At 38.1% G+C, this 19,055-nt stretch overlaps 1 protein-coding gene across 2 annotated transcripts in view; it reads left to right on the forward strand.

Moving 5' to 3' along the window:
* ARSB (arylsulfatase B) overlaps positions 1 to 19,055 on the forward strand; it is a 63,785-nt gene that overhangs the window by 39,871 nt on the left and 4,859 nt on the right. The window contains exons 7-8 of one of the 2 annotated variants that reach the window (XR_008447738.1): positions 4,355 to 4,471; positions 18,723 to 18,831. Coding sequence is in view for 1 of the 2 variants with exons in the window: in XM_009566303.2 (XP_009564598.2) it covers positions 18,723 to 18,851 (129 nt within the window). In the remaining variant the exon portion in view is untranslated. Of the gene's footprint in view, positions 1 to 4,354; positions 4,472 to 18,722; positions 18,852 to 19,055 lie in introns of those variants that run through there. The other variant, XM_009566303.2, reaches the window with a different exon arrangement.

The following is a 19,055-nucleotide window of genomic DNA, read 5'->3' on the forward strand; positions in this document are numbered from 1 at the left end:
AAAATTTCTATTTAGCAATCTGAATTATGAGGAGTAACTGTGTATGTATGCAACTCAGCTGAGTTCTACTTAGTGTCTGTTTTTCATTTGTGCAAACTGAGTAGTAAGTTTAGAATTAAGATCCAGATAAATTATATCGGTGTCTTTATTATGGATGGATTAGGGAGACACAAAGCCTGAATATGTAAGTGCTTTCATATTTTCAGAAATCCTAACTCTCAATGTGTTCATTTAAAACAAAAAATCTTAAACTACCCATGCACTCTTTGTGTCATCAAGGTGAGAAACTGTGCGTTGGTCTGGAGTCTTGTTCTTTCCTTGACTGTTTATTGTTTCCTTGTCCTAACTGTTTTTAGATCCGAGTACTCTTTTGCCTGTGTTGATAAAATATATGTATGTATGTTTGTCTGGGTTCTTTCTCACCTCCTGTCTAGTCTTTGGCCTTCCTTATGCCCATCTTGTCCTTGTTCCAATCCACTTTGAAAAAATCACGTTACCTAAATTGTTTTGTGTCAGATGAAGTATTCATATTATGCTAATGTTTTGGTTTTGTAGAAATTGAACTAGAGAGTAAAATGACTAGAAGACACAGATAAGTCAAATATTAGGGTTTGCAGAGTACTGTGGAAGAGCAAAGAGGGAAATTAAATCTCAAGATGCTCTTAAACATAACCAAAAAATTTTTCAGGACATTGTGGATAATCGGGCAAGTTCTGATAATAGAGTTATTAAGGAAGACACCGTACTGTTGTAGTTGTGCACACATGGGGCATTAAGTTATTGTTGTACTTGCACTTGGTGCAGGTTCTGTACTCCTGAACTCTTGAGTGCTTTGACATATAATGTATGCGCTCTTTCAGCATAGTATTTTTATTAATGGATGCATTTATTTTCATCTCTGAATAAACTGGTACTATATATTTTTAGTACCATGAACGATGGCTCATGTAATTAATCAGGTTTATTTGACTGAAATAGGAAAACTGAGCTTTGTTCTGCTCAGGCTTTTTACACCAAAATAAGCATTCCTTCAGAGAAGTGTTTGTTCAATAGATGTAAATTTAGCGCCAACTCTACTGTTACAGCAAAGCATTCAACAGAATGTTAAGTTAAAGGTAGGAAATGCTATCTTGATTACAGAGCTAAATAGATCTTTGCTGTTGTGTTTTGTTAGAACTGACCCTGACCTGCATGTTTACCACTCATTGGGTAACATCACATAGGTTTCCAAGCTCTCAGACTGAGCTCTGATTTCTAACCCCTGGGCATAAGCCAGGGTTACTCCAGCTGATCCAATTAATTTACTGATCAGTATCCTTTCACCATTTTTCAGGAGCTCATGTCTAGTGGTAAATACTACAGACCTATAATAGTCTTGTATTAAAGTACTGTACTTCTGTCTTGTTGCTAACAGTAAAGGGCATAAGAGGGAAAACTGTGTAAACTAGTTTATCTGCAGTTCCATCTTACAAAAAAATGCTGACAGATCTCACTTCACTCACTGACTCTTTCAAGTTTTGTCTCTTAGAGGGTAGACTCTTTGTTGAAATATAAACCTTTGCAGTGATCCGAAATATATTGCAGTGTTTTAGACTGTAAATCCTCATTTGTCATTTTCAGTGCTAATAAAGGGGGTCCTGTCCCTGACAACAAATTTTGCCCGCAGGCTCCCTCTGACCTGCAGCAGCCCAGTGGAGTGGTCTGGGTTAAAACCAAAGTTTTCTCTCAATGTACTAATGTGGCTTGTAATGCAGGCCTGCCACAATTGTGGTGGTGTAATGGAGAAGGCAGTCGAGCAAGAAACTAGGGTGGGATCTCCAAAAACTAAGATGGAGAGGGTGTAGTTTGTAATCTCTGTTTAGAAGCCTGTCCAGTGGTGAGCTATTGCCAAGGTGGCAAGCCTGTCCTTTCCCTTTCTCCCATCCTTTCCTCCTTCCTTTAAGTTGGATTTTGAAATCACATGGCAACAAGATGAGTTTTCTGCCAGATAAGCTCTCAGACTGTCCTTGGTGGTGGGTGATGTGGTTTATACCACATCAGCCAACTGAATCAATTTGCCCTGTAGCTGTGTGACTGGGAGTAGGGAGGAATGTGTGATTGGTGGCAGATGGAGGGACTGGCCACAGGACCCAGCAGATAAATCAGCTCAAGCCACCAGGGAACCTCAGCCAGAGGCAGTAGTTTCATGGAGTTTGTGCTAGTGTAGGTCATTGCTGTTATGAAAGAGGAAATCCTGCCTCCCACAGCACTTCACCATGGCTCCCCTACCTAGCGGGTCACCAAAAGAACACACAGAGCCAGGCTATAAACGAAGTCAGGATATGCAGATTTTAGTAACCCTCTCCTCCTTTTTTCTTTTCTTTGGATATATCTTATTTTTATATATATATAGTCAAGTGCTCATTTTAGCACAAAGGGTGGGATAAGATCTCATTTTTGAGGACAGGTGAGACTGATTTCTGTTGGCTCTGAAATTAAACTCTAAAGTTTCTGCTTCATAATACATGATGAAGTGATCAAACAGGTTTCTGCTGGGCATGTGCTTCACTACCTCCCTTCCCCATTTGTAGCTGCATGCTCCTGATGACTGTTTTGCATCCATTCTGGCACTCTTCAGACACCTCTATGGAGTGATACAGCTTGCCAGCCTGGTTTTCATCTGCCAGGTTGGTTCAATCTGCTCATTGAAGGGACAGATAGATGCCAGAGGCAGCACATAATGGGGTGAAGAGGACTGTGCAGCTGGAAGTGGGGAGGCAGGATGAGAGCCAACCCTCCTATAGCTGTCTGTGTGCTCCTGGAGCCAGGGCCGCAGGGGAAGGAGTTGGGAACTGCACCTTCTGGTTGGACCTCACTATGCTAAACCTGTCTGATGAGGTCTGGAGCTGGCTCAGGCTTCTCAGAGGTGATTGTCCTCTCCTTCCTTGCTCAAAGCCATCACTTTTGTCTTTCTAGTTGTTTTCATCACCCCATTGATTATTTTCAGAAGTGGTGAATGAATGTCTTAATCGCTGGGTCTCAATGTAGATCTGTAGAGTCTGCAATTAAGTAAAAAGCAGGACACTGGTATGAAATATTTACTGTTGTCCAGGTTTGGGTCTAAAACATTCACATTTTCTGTTAGTTTTAAGGGTTTGTTAGTAAAATAGGAAAATTTAAAACAGAAAGATAAAATTTTGTTGAAACTGTAATTTTCTGTGTAAAGTATCTGTTAAGAAAGTGCAAATTAATTGCATAAATTAACTTAAAAGTTGCATAAAAAAATCTTATGTATGTTGGAAGGAAAATAAAATTATTTTACCCCTTTTCTGTGACTTTGTCTTTAAAAAAAAAAAAAAAGCCAAGTTGTTAATGGTTTGGCAACTGTGAGAGTGACATCAGCTCTTCCATTGTGAAAGATCTGCTTTCTTTTAGACAGCCTTATGGCATTTCATCAAGTTTTGGTGATTCAGCTGAATTTAAGTCTAAACTGGATTTAAGTCTAAATTCCCCTAACTGCTAAACCAAACATATTTCTAACATGCAGTTGTTGTTAGATGGCCTGTCTTGAAGCTGTATTGTAACTTTATATCCCACAGAAGGTAATTTTATTTTGAGAATCAGGACTAAATCATAGGGTGAAAGGAAACATACTCTTTGATTCAGAGTTGTTAATCAGAATCTGTCAGTACACACTGTATTATTTTTTTAATCTGACTTGCTGAATTTATTAAGTCAGTGAATTTCACTGAATTGTGTAGACTACAATTGTAGCATCACTTCAAAAAGAATTTTAATTCCTTTAAATTAGAAAGATGTATTAAAAATAAATATGTTGTTGGGTGGAGCTGTGTTAGGCTGAAAAACTTTTACCTTCATTTAAAATTCCAGACTTAACCATAAACTAAATCTTCAAAGGCATAATAAAATTGTAGGCCACTAATTGTAGTCAATTTATTTTGAAAGTATCTATTCATAGAGGCAGACATCCAAGACAGAGAGCTCGTAAAAACATTTTGTGATTTTTCTCCAAACATTTATTTGCCTTGAGCAAAATTAATCAGACTTTACATTGCTCTCCTTGACATCTGAAAAAAGGTATTACCTCATATATTGTGCTATTAATTTTCAAAATAAAGGATTGCTTACAAGCGACTAGATCTGCTGTATGCAGAATGAACATATGATATATTATAACACAGAAACCATTTCAATACTGGGACTGATGGATCGTTCATGGGCATTAAAATTGCATCATAATGACTGTAGCATTATATATTATATCCACATATATACCAAAATTAGTCATCTTGATTAAGGAATAGACACTCTAAGCACCTTTAAACCACATTTTTTTTTTTTTTTTTTTGCCCAGGTGAAAGATGATTCCTGAGACTTTGCAGGCCAGAAGTGATTTCTTTCCCAGTTTTATTACTGGTGATGTAGCTGGGTTAAAATTACTTCAGAAAAAAAAGCGAAAAAACAATCCCAGGTAATGGAGTTATTCAGTAACAGCAGAAGATGTAGGCATGTATGGATGAGTGTTCTGTGTGGAATGGGATAAATATATTCCACGTCTGTGCCAGGCTAACAGGCTAAGACCAGGAATACTCTCTCAGAGGCAAAAAGCAACCAATATGGTTAGCCGACTGAGCTTACGTAGTGATAGCTGGGATGGAGAATGGGCAAGAATGGGCAAAATGACAGATATGGTCTTTGCTTCTTTGAATTTTTCTTTGCAAAATTATACTTATATGTGCTGACTATCTAGACTGTCATTTTTTTGTTAGGAGAAAATAATAAATTGCTAAAACACCCTGTAAGTTTATAAGGTAGAGGTAGACAACATGTGACACTGGAGGCATGTGTGGCCCTCAACCACTTCACACAAAGCTTTCATGTTGGTCTGGCAGTTTTAGGCAGAGCTTAGCTCCACTTCCTAATGAGCGGCTCCCATTCCAGCCAGCTCTGCTGCTGTTCACGTCAGAAATAAGCAGTGTTTTTCTTTTTGCTGTTCACTTGATGAAGTTTCTGGGGTGTAGCTCTTGCTGCTGGGAGCATGGTCTATAGCTATACATTGCTTTGGCTCTTAGTGCATCATCCATCTCTGCAGCATTGAATACTAAGTGTATGGGGATGGCACAGTCAGTGAGCCTCATAAATACTAATTCCCATGTTTCCTTTGGGATGTAGATAATGTCTTTTAAAATTTAGAAATGTTAAGTCACTTTATCAAGTGTCCCATTGCAGTATCACAACTGGAATTCAGAAATCCCTCAGTACTACTTTTTTAATGCTTCATCACATCTTATACCAATTTTAAATTAACACTAGCATTTTATTTTCTATGCAGATCTCGACAGAAGTTAGATTATGTTTTTCAAATTAAATATCTCTGAGCTAGAAACCTGTGAAGTTTCAATTGTGCACAGGATGTTAGAGTCAGGATTTTGGATTTTATTTTTGGGTTTTACACTACTGTTTGTGTAATGTGGTTTGTGTTTTTTTAAAGATATCATGTTGTAAAAATCAAGGTGAGTTCTTTGAAACAAGAATGAGAGTATTTTTGTATGCTTACTTTTGTTGAAATGATGTATTTCAAAAAGTAATAGACTGAGCATAATATTCTATAATAAATCTTTTGTGATCAAACATTACTATGAGAAAACTGAAGGCATAATAGTAGATCTAAATGTTGATAGTACTCAAATGAGTGAATTAAGATAAATGAGCTTTGCTGGGTGAATTTGTCCTGTGCCTTGTCAACATGGCAGTAGGAAGCTATAGTGTTTCGGGGCTCATCTGTTTCTTCAGAATCAGTCTTCTATTAATTCTTCCAAAGTTAAGGTCGTGGCTATTCCTCAAAGGTTTGTTTTATTTTAATAAAGTAACAAAATTACTCAGAGTTTTGTAGAAAACTCATTATTGCCATAAAGTGGCAAAAGGTCATAAAATGTCTTTTCTCATTGAAGTAGCAACACCCTTTATTTTTTCAGTAATTCATTGTCATAGTGTAGGCTGGAATAGCCCTTGACATTTCCAGAACTTCCTTGTTGAGGTGAAATAATTCCTCTATACATCACAGTTAAAAAAAAAAATAAAATAATCAGTTAGAAGTACTTATATTCAAAGGCCTTGTTAGCCCAGAGAGCCATCCACACTTCAAAGTGACTATAGCAAGCTTGTCCTTCCTTCTGGCATGTTTTTGTGTACTCTTGCATTAATTAAGGTATCTCACCTACAAACACTTATGCAACTTCAAAAATGTACCTTATGAGTGAGGATGAGCAAAGACAAAGGTCATACAGATGTTACTGAAATGAAAATAAAATACACTTTCGAAGGGCTACTACTGACTTTAGAGCTATCGTTTAGAAACATTTAGAAATACCATAGAATCTTTAATTTATTTTATTTATTATAAGTATGAAGGAAGAACTATTTGCTTTAAAAGACTAAGAAGAAAAGCAAAAATGTGTTTGCTTTATCTTTGTCAGGAGGTAAAAGTGTAGATGGAAGAAGGTGTGTCATGGGACTTTGAGCTTTCTCCAAAAACATGCAACATTTTCTCTCCGGGAGGAAGAAGAATCGCGTGTCTTCTGCAGTACATCAGTAACAACAGATGTCCGTAGCACTGCAGTAGGCCTAGAAATAATCATGAGGAACTTGTTTGACTTGCATATTAGTAGTGTTTTTTGTTATTGTGAAGTTGGAAAATGCTACTTGATTAGACAGTGCTATTCAAAACTACCTGTAACTATTAACTTTGATTTATATGAGATTTTTTTTGTCTTTGGTACTTCATAAGAATGCAAAAGTCTATGAAGCACTAAATAGCCTATTGATTATCGATTTGTTAATGTCTATGCAAAACCAGTTTGTTCACAGACAACATACTCATATATACTTTCCTTAAAACCATTAAAATAATCTGCTTGGACTCAGAGTTAAAGTCGGACACTGAAACCTTAATATTTAAATTTTCCTGTAGCAGAAGAATATACTTTTTCTATATTTCTCCACAGATTTTTCTCTCACAAAGAATAAATTTGCAGTGGACGTAGAACAACTGCAAATCTTTTAGGCAAGTGTTGATCAAGAGTTCAAAATATATGTACTTTCTGAGACATTTTGGCTTTAACATTGGTGATAGTGACTGTGTGTGTTGTCCGTAACATTTTCTCCTGCCCATTTCTCCATCTCTTCCCAGAAGTCTAGTCATGAAAGTAGGAGTTAATTCAGAGAAAATAGAATGAAGTTCCTTCAGATCATAGATCACAGGAAAGAATGGGCCAGATATTTATGGTATTATCCATTATAATCAAGAAGCCTTAAAATTTTCCTGAATTTTGTAGAAGATATCTATAAATTCATTCTAACAGTTCATTGACAGAGATTTGCTGAAGTTTCAGCAGTTATCAATAAAGGTCTTAAGACAATTTGCAGAGTATCAAACCAAGAGATTGGGGTTTTTAGCCAGGACTGATTATATCCAGTTGACTGTCTTGTGTGCACTGGATCCCAGTGGTGAATCAGTTGTAGGAAGAATATGAGTTGCATTTGTGCCAAGGTAACAATATGCATTTTGCCAAAGCAATAGGTAGGAATTCTTAAAACTCCTCCTGGAGTTAGCTTTGTCGTCTGCATTTTTTTGATGAAAACTACACAACAGGCTGCTTAAAAGAATCAAGACTAGCAAGATAATTTTTGCCATGAAGTTTCCATTGTATAAAATTTTGAAAATGAATTTCCAATGCAGTACCATCTACAAAGTTTCTACTGCATCTATGTAAAACACTGCAGAATTTTCTGTTTGTGGGCAAATGACAGTTTTTCCTGGGGAATCCTCATCTACTTGTATTCAAGACTCTTTATTCTTCTATAGTTATAGGGGAAAGAAATACTCCCTCTTTCCCTCCAATTCCGTTTATAAATGTATGGAGAGCAACCATGTGTTTCCATACTCTTGCTTTATTGGACAAATAATTTATATAGCATGCAGTTAGCTAGGGCTTTTGGTATGACCTGAGAATTTCCTCCTTCGGGGAGGAAACTGTTGGGCAGTTGGAAAAACTCCATCAGAGGAAAGTTCAGAAAACGTGGCTGTAGGATGCAGCACTGACCGCAGAGAACAATTGTAGTGTGGCTTCCTGATTTTTACTGCAGTGAATTTACGGTTCATTTCTTGACTTTGTGTTTCCCTTTCCGGCTGCATGCTCCTCTAAGGAGTAGAATGTTCAGGTGTTTGTTACGTGGAATGTGCTTTTATTCTGCTGTTTCAGTGCTTCAAGGAAGATGAAGCAATCTGTTTAAGGAAACATTTTCTAGACCTTCTGAGCTTAGTGACATGGATTTTGCAGCAGGGAAAATGGATCTGGAATCTGGTTTTCTCTGCTCATCCGTATGCCTCAATTTTTGCCTCATTCATGAGGTTATGTGCTGTTACAGATTTATTTTATTTTCTTAAACTTTTTCTTCTGAGAATTGGTAAATTGTGTATTGGTGCTTTTCTTTTTATTTCAGAATCAATTTAATTTGGGGAAAATTTGGGATGTGTGTGGTTAAAACATATGTGTTGTTGCCAGAAATGATTGTTGTGAATCCAAATGGAGAAGCCTTTCATAGGAAGGTTTTGTGGAAGACAAACCTACTGACTGTGTAGGAAGACTGGAAGACTGTGGCTACTGAACTGTATGGATAAAGGGGATTTTAGCTTCGTTTGTTTGATTAAGAGATGTTGGTAGAGTGTGAATTCCTTGTTTGTTACTACTAATGCTTAACCAGTCTGAACCAGAGCTCACTGGTCCCATTAGTTTCAGTGTTGATTTTTTCAAGCCCTAACAGAACTCCAGGTATTCCACAGCTGAGTATTGGTAACGGACAATGAACCTGCCAGTCATGCAGATTCTGTGTGTGTGCATGTGGTGAGATTTCTAGGAGGCTGAAGACTGCTTTTGTGAGACTAATTTTTAAGTGGCATTCCATAATATTTAAGAAAGCCTGTGATTTTTTTCTTACTGCTTCTTCTATATAAAACAATCTAAGGAGATTTGAAGAAATCTATTGGTGGAAATGTAATCACCTGTGATTTTTTTTTAACTGCTTGGGTTTTCTTTCTTTTCTATTTAATGAGCATCATGTAAGTAAATGTTTCAAATCCTTATAACAGAGGGAAATATTTTACATTAGAACAGAAGCAGCGATGCACTTTGTTTTCATGAGAGCAGTAGAAGAACGACAACTTTACCATTCTTCTGGCAATATATAGAAGCTGGTGAATACAATAGAAATTTCTTGGAAGATTAAAATGTGCATTGATTTTTAAGACGATAATGAACATACTAGAAAATACTCTCTTTCTGTTTAGATTTTATGTATAAGTGATTTTTGGTTTACCAGTCCCAGACTTCTGTCAGAGGATGTCTTCTGTGGTTTTTATAGACTACTAATCAGATCACAAGAGGCTGGGAGGCATATACATCGCCTTACTATGAAAATAGTACCAATTATTGTTGCTTTTAAGTTCTAGTGGAAGTAGCCTGGGTGTTTTTTTTCCTAGCCTTTGATTCAGCTGTTAAGCAGAATTCTACTCTATGACATAGAGTTGTTCGCTCCTCTCTGTTTTACCAGGACATTTTTACTGAGTAAAGAAACTTTTTTTTTAATTAGTCATAATGTTTGAGACTCAATGTTTTTAAAACATTAGACATAATGTTTTAGACTTAGACAATCTCAGCAGAAATTAAAAATAAAAATAATTGAACAGCTACTTTTTCGCTTTCAGCCTTGCCATTGCCAGGTGGCACTATACTTTGAAAGCCTGTCTTGCTGGAGTCATGGTCTCTAGTGAGCTGACAATCTGTATGCACAAGATTGAATTATTTTAAATGCTGTGTCTTTTTTTGGACATACACATAACTGCCACTTCATTCCCTAAAGCCGTCCTACTGCAAGCACTTGTGCAGTTCAGTAGTTTCTTGTCTTCTGGCTATGTGATGCATCCTAATTATGGCTACGTTCCTTGCTCTGAGGGCATAACTGACAGAATCCTGTGATGGGGTTTCTTGTTGCACTTATGCCTCTGTATATGTCTTTCCAACATCTGTTAGCAGAGATATATCTGAAAACATGAGCACTCCCAAGGATCCTCTCAAGAGTCTTTCCAAACAAGCAGGGCTTTATTACAATGCTGTCTTAGTGACAATTGTGGTTTATGTGGTGCCTACTGAGAAAATGAAATCTTTTTTCTCACGTGGGGGTAAGGACAGCAGGGTGGCAGTATGTCAGAGAGATAGTCTAGCTGTTCTGGTAGCAACAAACTGAGATGCTATTAAGAGAAGATTTTACAAAGCAATGGAATAACACGGAGGCTTTCCAAGAAACATCTCTTATGACTAAAAAAAATTCACGTAACTGAATTTGAGGATGTAGCCAAAGTTGTATTTGTTCAGAGAATGTACTACAGTACAGTTGGAACGCAGCTGTTACTGTCAAAAGCAGACGATGAATTTCCTGGTAAATGATTTTGTCTCATCCAGTATCTCTCTGCATGCTTGAGTTTTTTTTACTGTGGGTACATGGTGTAGTACCATTCTGCATTGTAGATAATGTCTAGTCAGGTCAGGTAAAAATTATAGTCACATTCAGTGTACTAACATTTACGAAGATGATGCAGTTTCACTCAATATACTTCATGAGGTCTGAGTAGTAAGCACTCAAACTATTTGGCCTGTGTGATACATTGATATGTCCACTGTCAATGAGAACAATAAGATTTTGACTGTTTGATTGCTTTTGCTCAGCATCACATATGATGGGAAGGACCTTCCTTTGGTCCTGCAGGGAATGGCAGTAGCCTGGTCCCTAAAATTCCCTGGACACATGAATTTAATTAAGCAAAATGTACATCTAGCAGAGGATTTTAATTCGTGAGGGGTTGAACATAACCTTACTTTGTTATTCGTTTCTGAACCTTTTCAGTCATACTATGTTATTTCTGAGATGAGGTCAGAACTACAGTTTTACAGTTGAATAGAGCTTTTTGCTTTGTTCGTATGTCCCTTTCTAATAATTTCTTTCACTCAGTTTTTATTTTGACTGGTGCTGATATAATTGTGAAAAAGCATCAGCTCAATCTGTCATGATCTCGAAATTTCACTCTAGGACAATAATGGGTGACACACAGGCCATCGTTTTATATGTGAATTTATGAATGTTATTTCCCAGGTTATCACTACCTGTATCTAAGTTAAACATCATTGCCTAATGCTCACTCACACATTCTCATAAGGGCCCTCCGTCGTTCTCTACAATCAGTTTTAGCTATCATCATCCACAGACATTGTAATCTCACTGTTCAGTCGCTTTTCCAGGTCCCTCGGAATTTGTTCAACGGTATGAGTCCCAGCACAAATTCCTTTAGGAATCCAATGTTAACTTCTTCAGTGTGAAATCAAAACTTCTTTGTTTCTCATTTTATTAGACGCTTTTCTGTCCACATGAGGATCTTTCTTCTTGTCCCATGATTGATTAGTTTCTTGGACTAGCTGTCCGTGTTCCAAGAAGTAAACTTTTGTTCTATATGTATCCTGTTATGTATTATTTAAATCTCAGAGTGGAGTAACCAGTAAGTGATAGAGGGTGTTGCATAGCCAGACAAAATTTATACCAATGTAGAAGTCTTGAGAACTACAGAGATAATTTTTACTTACTAAGAGAATACCTACAGAATTCTTTTGTGCATTATGCATTGTGATTACAAGGTATTAAACGGTGTCAAAGAATCACAGAATCACTGGATCGGAAAAGATGATTTGAGATCATCAAATCCAACCATACCTGTCCACTACTAAATGATATCCCTGAGCACTTCATCTACCTGTCTTTTAAAAATCTCCAGGGGTGGTGATTCAGCCATCTCACTGGGCATCCTGTTTCAGTGCCCAACAATGCTTTCAGTGAAGAAGTTTTTCCTGATGTCCAATCTGAACCTCCCCTGGTGCAGTTTGGGACCATTCCCACTCACCCTAACACTTAGACAAAGAGACCAACACCCACCTCTCTACAATCTCCTTCCAGGTCTTTGTAGACATTGATAAGGTCTCCCCTCAGCCTCCTCTTCAGTAGTCTAAACCATCCCAGTTCCCTTAGCTGCTCCTCATAAGACTTGTTCTCCAGACCCTTCACCAGCTTGATTGCTCTTCTTGGGACACGCTTCAGCACCTCAATGTCTTTCTTGTAGTGAGGGGACCAAAACTGAACACAGTATTCAAGGTGTGACCTCACCAGTGCTTAGTACAGGGGCACAATCATTTCTCTGTTCCTGCTGGCCACACTGTTTCTGATACAGGCCAAGATGCCATTGGCCTTCTTGGCCACCTGGGCATGCTGCTGGCTCATGTTCAGTCGACTGTCAACCAACACCCTCAGGTCCTTCCCTGCCAGGCAGCTCTCCAGCCACTCTTTCCCATGCCCATAGCACTGCGTGGGGTTGTTGTGCCCCAAGTGCATGACCCAGCACTTGGTTTTGTTAAACCTCACCCTACTGATCTCAGCCTATCTATCCTGCCTGTTCAGATCCCTCTGTAGAGCCTCCATAACGTCAAGCAGATCAATACTTCTTCCCAGCTTAGTGTCATCCATGAACTTAATAAGGGTATGTTCAATGCCTTCATCTAGGTCATTGATAAAGATATTGAACAGAATTGGGCCCAGCATTGAGCCTTGAGCAACACCAGTTGTTGGCAACTCTACCTGATTTGACTCCATCTACCACGTCTCTTTGGGCCCAGACATCCAGCCAGCTTTTCACCCAGCAGAGGATGCTTCTGTCCAGGCCATCGACATCCAGTTTCTCAAGCAGAATACTGTGAGAAACAGTGTCAAAGTCTTTAATGAAGTTCAGGTACACTATCCCTATCCATTAAGTGGGTCACCTTGTCATAGAAGGCAATGAGGTTAGTTTGGCAGGACCAGCCATTCATAAACCCATGCTGACTGGGCCTGATCACCCTCTTGTCTTGCATGTGCTGCGTGATAGCACTCAAGATGACCTGTTCCATGACCTTCCCCAGCACTGAGGTCAGACTGACAGGCCTGTAGTTCCCTGGATCCTCCCTTCAGCCGTTCTTGTAAATGAGTGTAACCTTTGCCAACCTACAGTCAAATGGAATTTCCCCAGTCAGCCAGGACTGCTGAAAGACAGTGGAAAGGGGTTTGGCAAGCACCTCTGCCAGCTCCCTCAACACCCATCTGGCCCCATAGACTTGTGTATGTCTGACTGAGCAGGTCTATAACCATTAGATCATGGATCATGGGAGCTTTGTTTTGCTCTTCCTTCCTGTCTTCCAGCTTCTGGCTAAGTACCTAGAGAACATCTTAACTTATGATTAAAGACTGGGCCAAAATAGGCATTAAGTACGTCAACCTTATCCTCATCCTTTGTCACTGTTGTTCCTCCTCCATCCAGTAAAGGATGGAGATTCTCCTTGTACATAGTTTTGTTATTGATATATTTGTAGAAAGATAATTTTTTTCTTATCTTTCACAGAACTGGCCAATCTAAGTCCTAATCGGGGTTTAGCCCTTCTGATTTTCTCTATGCATGATCTCACTTCATCTCCGTAGTCCTCCTGAGATGCCTGCCCCTTCTTCCAAAGCCCATATACTTTCCTCTTTTATTTTCTGAGATCCACCCAGAGCTCTCTGCTCAGGTAAGCCGGTTTTCTTCCCCACTGGCTCATTTTCCAGCACACGGGGTTGGCTTGCTCTTGCACCACCAGGATTTCATTCTTAAAGAGCATCCATCCCTCTTGGGTTCCTTTGCCCTTTAGGACTGTCCCTCATGGAACTTTATCAGCCAGCCTTCTGAACAGTCCAAAGTCTGCACTCTGGAAGTCCAAGGTGACTGTTCTTCTGACGCCCCTCCTTACTTCTCCTAGAACTAAATATCCTGTCATCTCATGATCACTGTGCCCCAGGTATCCCCCAACTGTCACATTTCCGACAAGGCCTTCTCTGTTTACAAACAGCAGGCCCAGGGGGGCACCTTCTCTAGTTGGCTCATTCACCAGTTGTGCCAGGAATTCAGGCATCCAGGTAATGCAATATCACACATACTTGTGGTACAGGCAGTGTCAATGATGCTCCTTCTTTGGCTGCAAGCTCTTAAATGTACTTTACACCTGCAAGGCAGTAGCACCTGTTTATTATTTGTTTCAGACATGTTCCTCAGTTGCACTGGAAAGACCGTGAGCCATGTAAGATCTTAATTGAATCTGGGCTTTGTGGTTTTTCTTAATGCATGCTTTTCAGTCTTTTCCTTCAACCAGGTTGCACTTAAGCTCAGAGCTTTTGGTAATTTTATTTTCACTGTCTTTTGGCTGAATCTGCTGGTACATTATATTATTATAAACGGAAGTTTGACTATAGGGAATGCTGATATTTTTCACTTTTTCCTTTGCGAAAGATACGGCAAAAGGTGGATAACTTCTATCATCCTTGTTTTACAGATGGAGAAACAAAGGTAGAAGCTTCATTTGTTTTTGTTCATAAAGGTCACTGAATATATATGTAGTTGCTTATAAGAAAACGTTTTTGTTACTGTAGGATATTGGAAAAAAGTAGAGGCATTGTCAATCTGACACTCTGTCTGTTTAGATTAATTCTTTGGGCAGGGCTCTGTCTCCCAAATAAATAACAAATTAACATTCTTCTGTCCTCCTTCAAAATTGTTCTCCAGTACCCAACATTGCCTCCCTGCACAGTGGTATTGTAGACCACAGTGTACAGAAATATAACATACTTCAAGCAATATTGTTTTGGACTCTTTAATTTTGTGGTCAGCTCCTTGCTAAATGGCATGTTACAGAACTGTGTTCTCTTTGATCTCTTACCAGCCAAGAAATCTTCTTCTCAACATTGGTCATTTTCATCATCTTAATCACAGACTGAAGGCAAAATATTTTATTTTTAGATGTACTGTCTATTTATATGTCCACATTTTAGGTTTCTACTGATTGCTTGAGTTGGTCTCACTGAAAGAAAGGAGGAGGAGAGCTAAATGAATAAGAAGCGTAATTGATCTATACTTATTAAATTTGTGCGAATATCATATATGTATTGGTATAGAATATGTATTCCCCCTATATATTCCCTTTTAAAATCTTAGCTGAAAATTTGCAGTTTATCTTCTTCCTTCTTATTCTTAAAAATCAGATGAATATACTCTTAAGTAATTTGTTACATTTAATGAAATGTTTCCATAGATTTATAGTTTAGACTGAGCTAAATTAGTGGAGCCTTTAATTAAAAAAAAAAATTCATAGTATGCATTTTCTTTTTTTAACCTTGCAAATTTACACAATATGGGTGTTGACTATCCTTAAATCTTCTTTCACAAATTATAGTTACGTGGTACTTGAAATATTTGCCTTGCTATAAAGACTGAAACAAATCATAGGAAATATTTATAAAGATGCTGACAGATCTGAATTTTCCAGCCTGCCTACCAAGTACTGTGTTACAGTGGCTCTTTATTGTTGTCTTTGCTTTTTTTTTTTTTGCTTTGCAACAGGACAACTACATTTTTTGGTTTGTTTGTTTTAGCATTTGCTTTGGATTGAATATTAGATATTTCATAGAATATCAGTGAAACCTATCTAGAGCATAATAAGACTTAGAAAAATAAGCAAGTTAGATTTATAGGCCCTGTACAGTAAGAGGGATAGAGAGCTTCTGATAAGACATCTTAAACTGTAAAATGTACTAAAACTGGATCAGTGTTTCCTTTTAATTTCCATGTAACATCGCAGGCATCAAAGGATTACAAAGTTATTTTAGTGTACAGCGGTAGTAAAGGAATTGAAAAGATTTTGAGTTATACAGAAAAAATGAGATTTTCAGAAACTTCTGTCTTTTTCACCATGGTTAGATAATTTTTTTTGTTTGTTTATTTTAGATAAGTTCCTGATAGGTAACTAGGATTGTATCAGCCAAGGAATAGATGATTGATTCTCAAGGATACATGGGTCACAAGGGGAGGAATATCTGGGCTTAAGGTGAAAGTCCTATGATGGGAAAAAGACAACTCATATCAAGCAATCTTTTTATTTATCTCAGTTCTATATCTGGTGCTTATATAATGTAGTAAACTGGTAGTCCTATAAGTATCCTATGTAAAGGGCATTCAGACAAGCATCACTCTCTTTTCAATGGCTGATACCTCTGATAGAAGTTGACCTGTACTGCCTGGGAAGTAGTGTACTTCTCTGAAGAGTAGACAGTGTGTTTCTTGGGCAGAAGACAAGTGCTTGCAACGGGTGAGTGAACGTTACTGACACAGCTCTGTTTATAATAGCTCAACACAAGGGAATTTATCTTTTTCTCTTCAAGAAAATCTGCTGAAAGATAATAATCTATCAAACAACTTCAATTACAAGCCCTGGTAAAAGCATTTCTCAGTTTAGGAGTTTGGTTTTGTTACCTAGACTAAATAAGATTTTTTTTTAAAAAATTGTAATCTTTAATCTTACTTTAAGTGTCATGCAGGGCATTCTAAGAATATTTTTCCAAGTATATTGAATAAACAGCTTTCATATTGTATATTTGAAGCGTTTAAATAACTTGTCTTGTATAACCATAGAATCATAAAACCATAGAATTGGGATGGAAGGGACCTTAACGATCACCCAGTTCCAGCCTCTCTGCCATGGGCAGGGACACCTCCCACTAGATCAGGCTGCTCAAAGCTCTATCCAGCCTGGCCTTGAACACCTCCAGGGATGGGGCATCCACAGCTTCCCTGGGCAACCTGTGTCAGTGCTTCACCACCCTCATTGTGAAGAATTTCTTCCTAATGTCGGCTCTAAATCTTCCCCCTTTCAATTTTTAGCCATTCCCCTCATCCTATCACTACATGCCCTTGCAAAAAGTTCCTCCCCAGCTTTCTTGTAGGACCTCTCCAGGTACTGGAAGGTAGCTATAAGGTATCCCTGGAGCCCTCTCTCCTTCAGGCTGAACAACCCCAATTGTGTCAACCTGTCCTTGCATGGGAGGTGCTCCAGACCTCTGATCATCTTTGCAGCCCTCCTCTGGTCCTGTTCCAACAGTTTCACATCCTTCTTATGTTGACGATTCCAGGATGGGACACAATACTCCAGGTGGGATCTCACAGAAGGGTGTAAAACTATGGTTTCATATACCATACCTCAGCAATCAGAGGCATATTCTCCATCTTAAACCTTAAAATCAGAAATGCAGGCTTATATAATTTTTCCTTTAGAAAAAAACATTAGTATAATAATTTTGAGAAGTAATGTTTAAAAAACATCATTGTGTTTTTTGATCTTCTGAATGTCTTTCATTGTGCTCTTGAAGAAAGTAAATGGCAAAGATGAGTATTCCCAGTAGCAAACAATATGACAGAATAATACATAACATAATGATGTTGAAAAGTAAGCAGTATTAATCTTTAACTTTCCTATCTGCTACAGATGTCACATGGCTGTTTGGGAATTTATCTTCCAGAAGAGATTCTTCTGGGAGTACTTAGAAGTTTTCCTTGGTGTTTTATAGGTGCTTGGGTTTTTTAACATCAGCTCCAGCACTTCATGGTCTAAGATGAGCTGAGTCCTCCCCACACCGTTTATGCACACTCTAAACAAGTAGTCCCCTTTTATAGCCTTATTTATTTGGTAACATTACACAAATCTGATGTAAAGAGGGAACTTAGGTATGCACAAAAAGTGCTTTATTAAAGAAAAACTGATTCAAATTGTGAAGCCCAGTAATAAAATAGAAATCTGGCAGGACCTTCATTAAAAAAAAAAAAAAAGAGAGAGAGAAATTGTGTCCCAGCATTTACTTTTCAAACTTTCTGTTGCTTTTTTCTATCAGATGTATATATGTCTTACTGTGATGTACAGGTTTTAATCTTTTCAGAAACTACTAGTTCTGCTTCTAATATTGGATCTTACATGATCATTGTACACCTCATGGATTCTCTTTCTCAGTGACAAAAATCTATCAGCTAAGTCTTCCAAATTCCCTAAACTGATTGAAAGTAATCTCTTGGAAGATGCTAGAAAATTGATACCCCCTCCTATAAGGAGCTCCAGGTTCCCTTTTGAGAGGGAATTTGCACATAGTTGACACTTGAGTTTTCTGTAGTATCTGGATATGGGGCCACATCATATGCAAGTCTGCCAAAACCAGCATGAAGACATGCTTCACTCTGTGTCATATCATAGAAGTATCTCACTGGACGTCTGCGTGAATGTAGCCAGCTCAGTCCAGAGAGACAGATCTCTGTGTATGGATACAAGTCAGGACCTGAGACTTGCTCCCTGGAGTGATATAAGAGAATTAACAGCAGCAACATTGATTTAAGAGATCTTTCAATGCTATATTCCTTACCGGCAAAAGATACTGTGACTTGTATGAGCAAATTTAGTAATTCCAATCATGAGCATTCTTAATACAGGTATATGAGATATGCATATAACACTTGTATATAAAATTAGTCCAGTCACCCAGACTCAGATGTGACAATTTCACTGGTAACTTTTCGGGGTGCAGTTCAAGTTCTGAGCTGAATACATCCAGTGAGTCATGGCACAGATCTTAGCTAAGTCTTTTATCCAGTACACAGAAACAAATGGATGATACTGCTGTTTTCCAACAGAATTCTAAAAATCACTTCATGCATATGGAATGTACCTCACCTAGTTTAATGTTTCATTAAGGTCTTGGCATTGACAACAGGACGTCTTTACCACAGAGCAATTCTTTTCAGTGGAATTATACACTTTTCAATATATCCATGCATGCAGCAATCCGACATGGAAAATGGAAGTTGCTAACTGGATATCCAGGTAACAAAGTAACTCCTTTTTTTTTTTATACTATGTCATGTCTCCCACCTGCCCCAAACACAGTTGAATTATGTTGTATGCATTTTCGTTTCTTTTAGTTACTCTGCGAACTTCTCAGGTTTTTGATCACCTGCAAAACTGTAGAATGCACTTCTAAAATCCAGACAACATATTCTTTCATTTTGCAATTTTTTTTTGTATTCC

This window comes from Cuculus canorus, chromosome Z (assembly GCF_017976375.1).
Source record: "Cuculus canorus isolate bCucCan1 chromosome Z, bCucCan1.pri, whole genome shotgun sequence".
Classification (NCBI taxonomy): domain Eukaryota; kingdom Metazoa; phylum Chordata; class Aves; order Cuculiformes; family Cuculidae; genus Cuculus; species Cuculus canorus.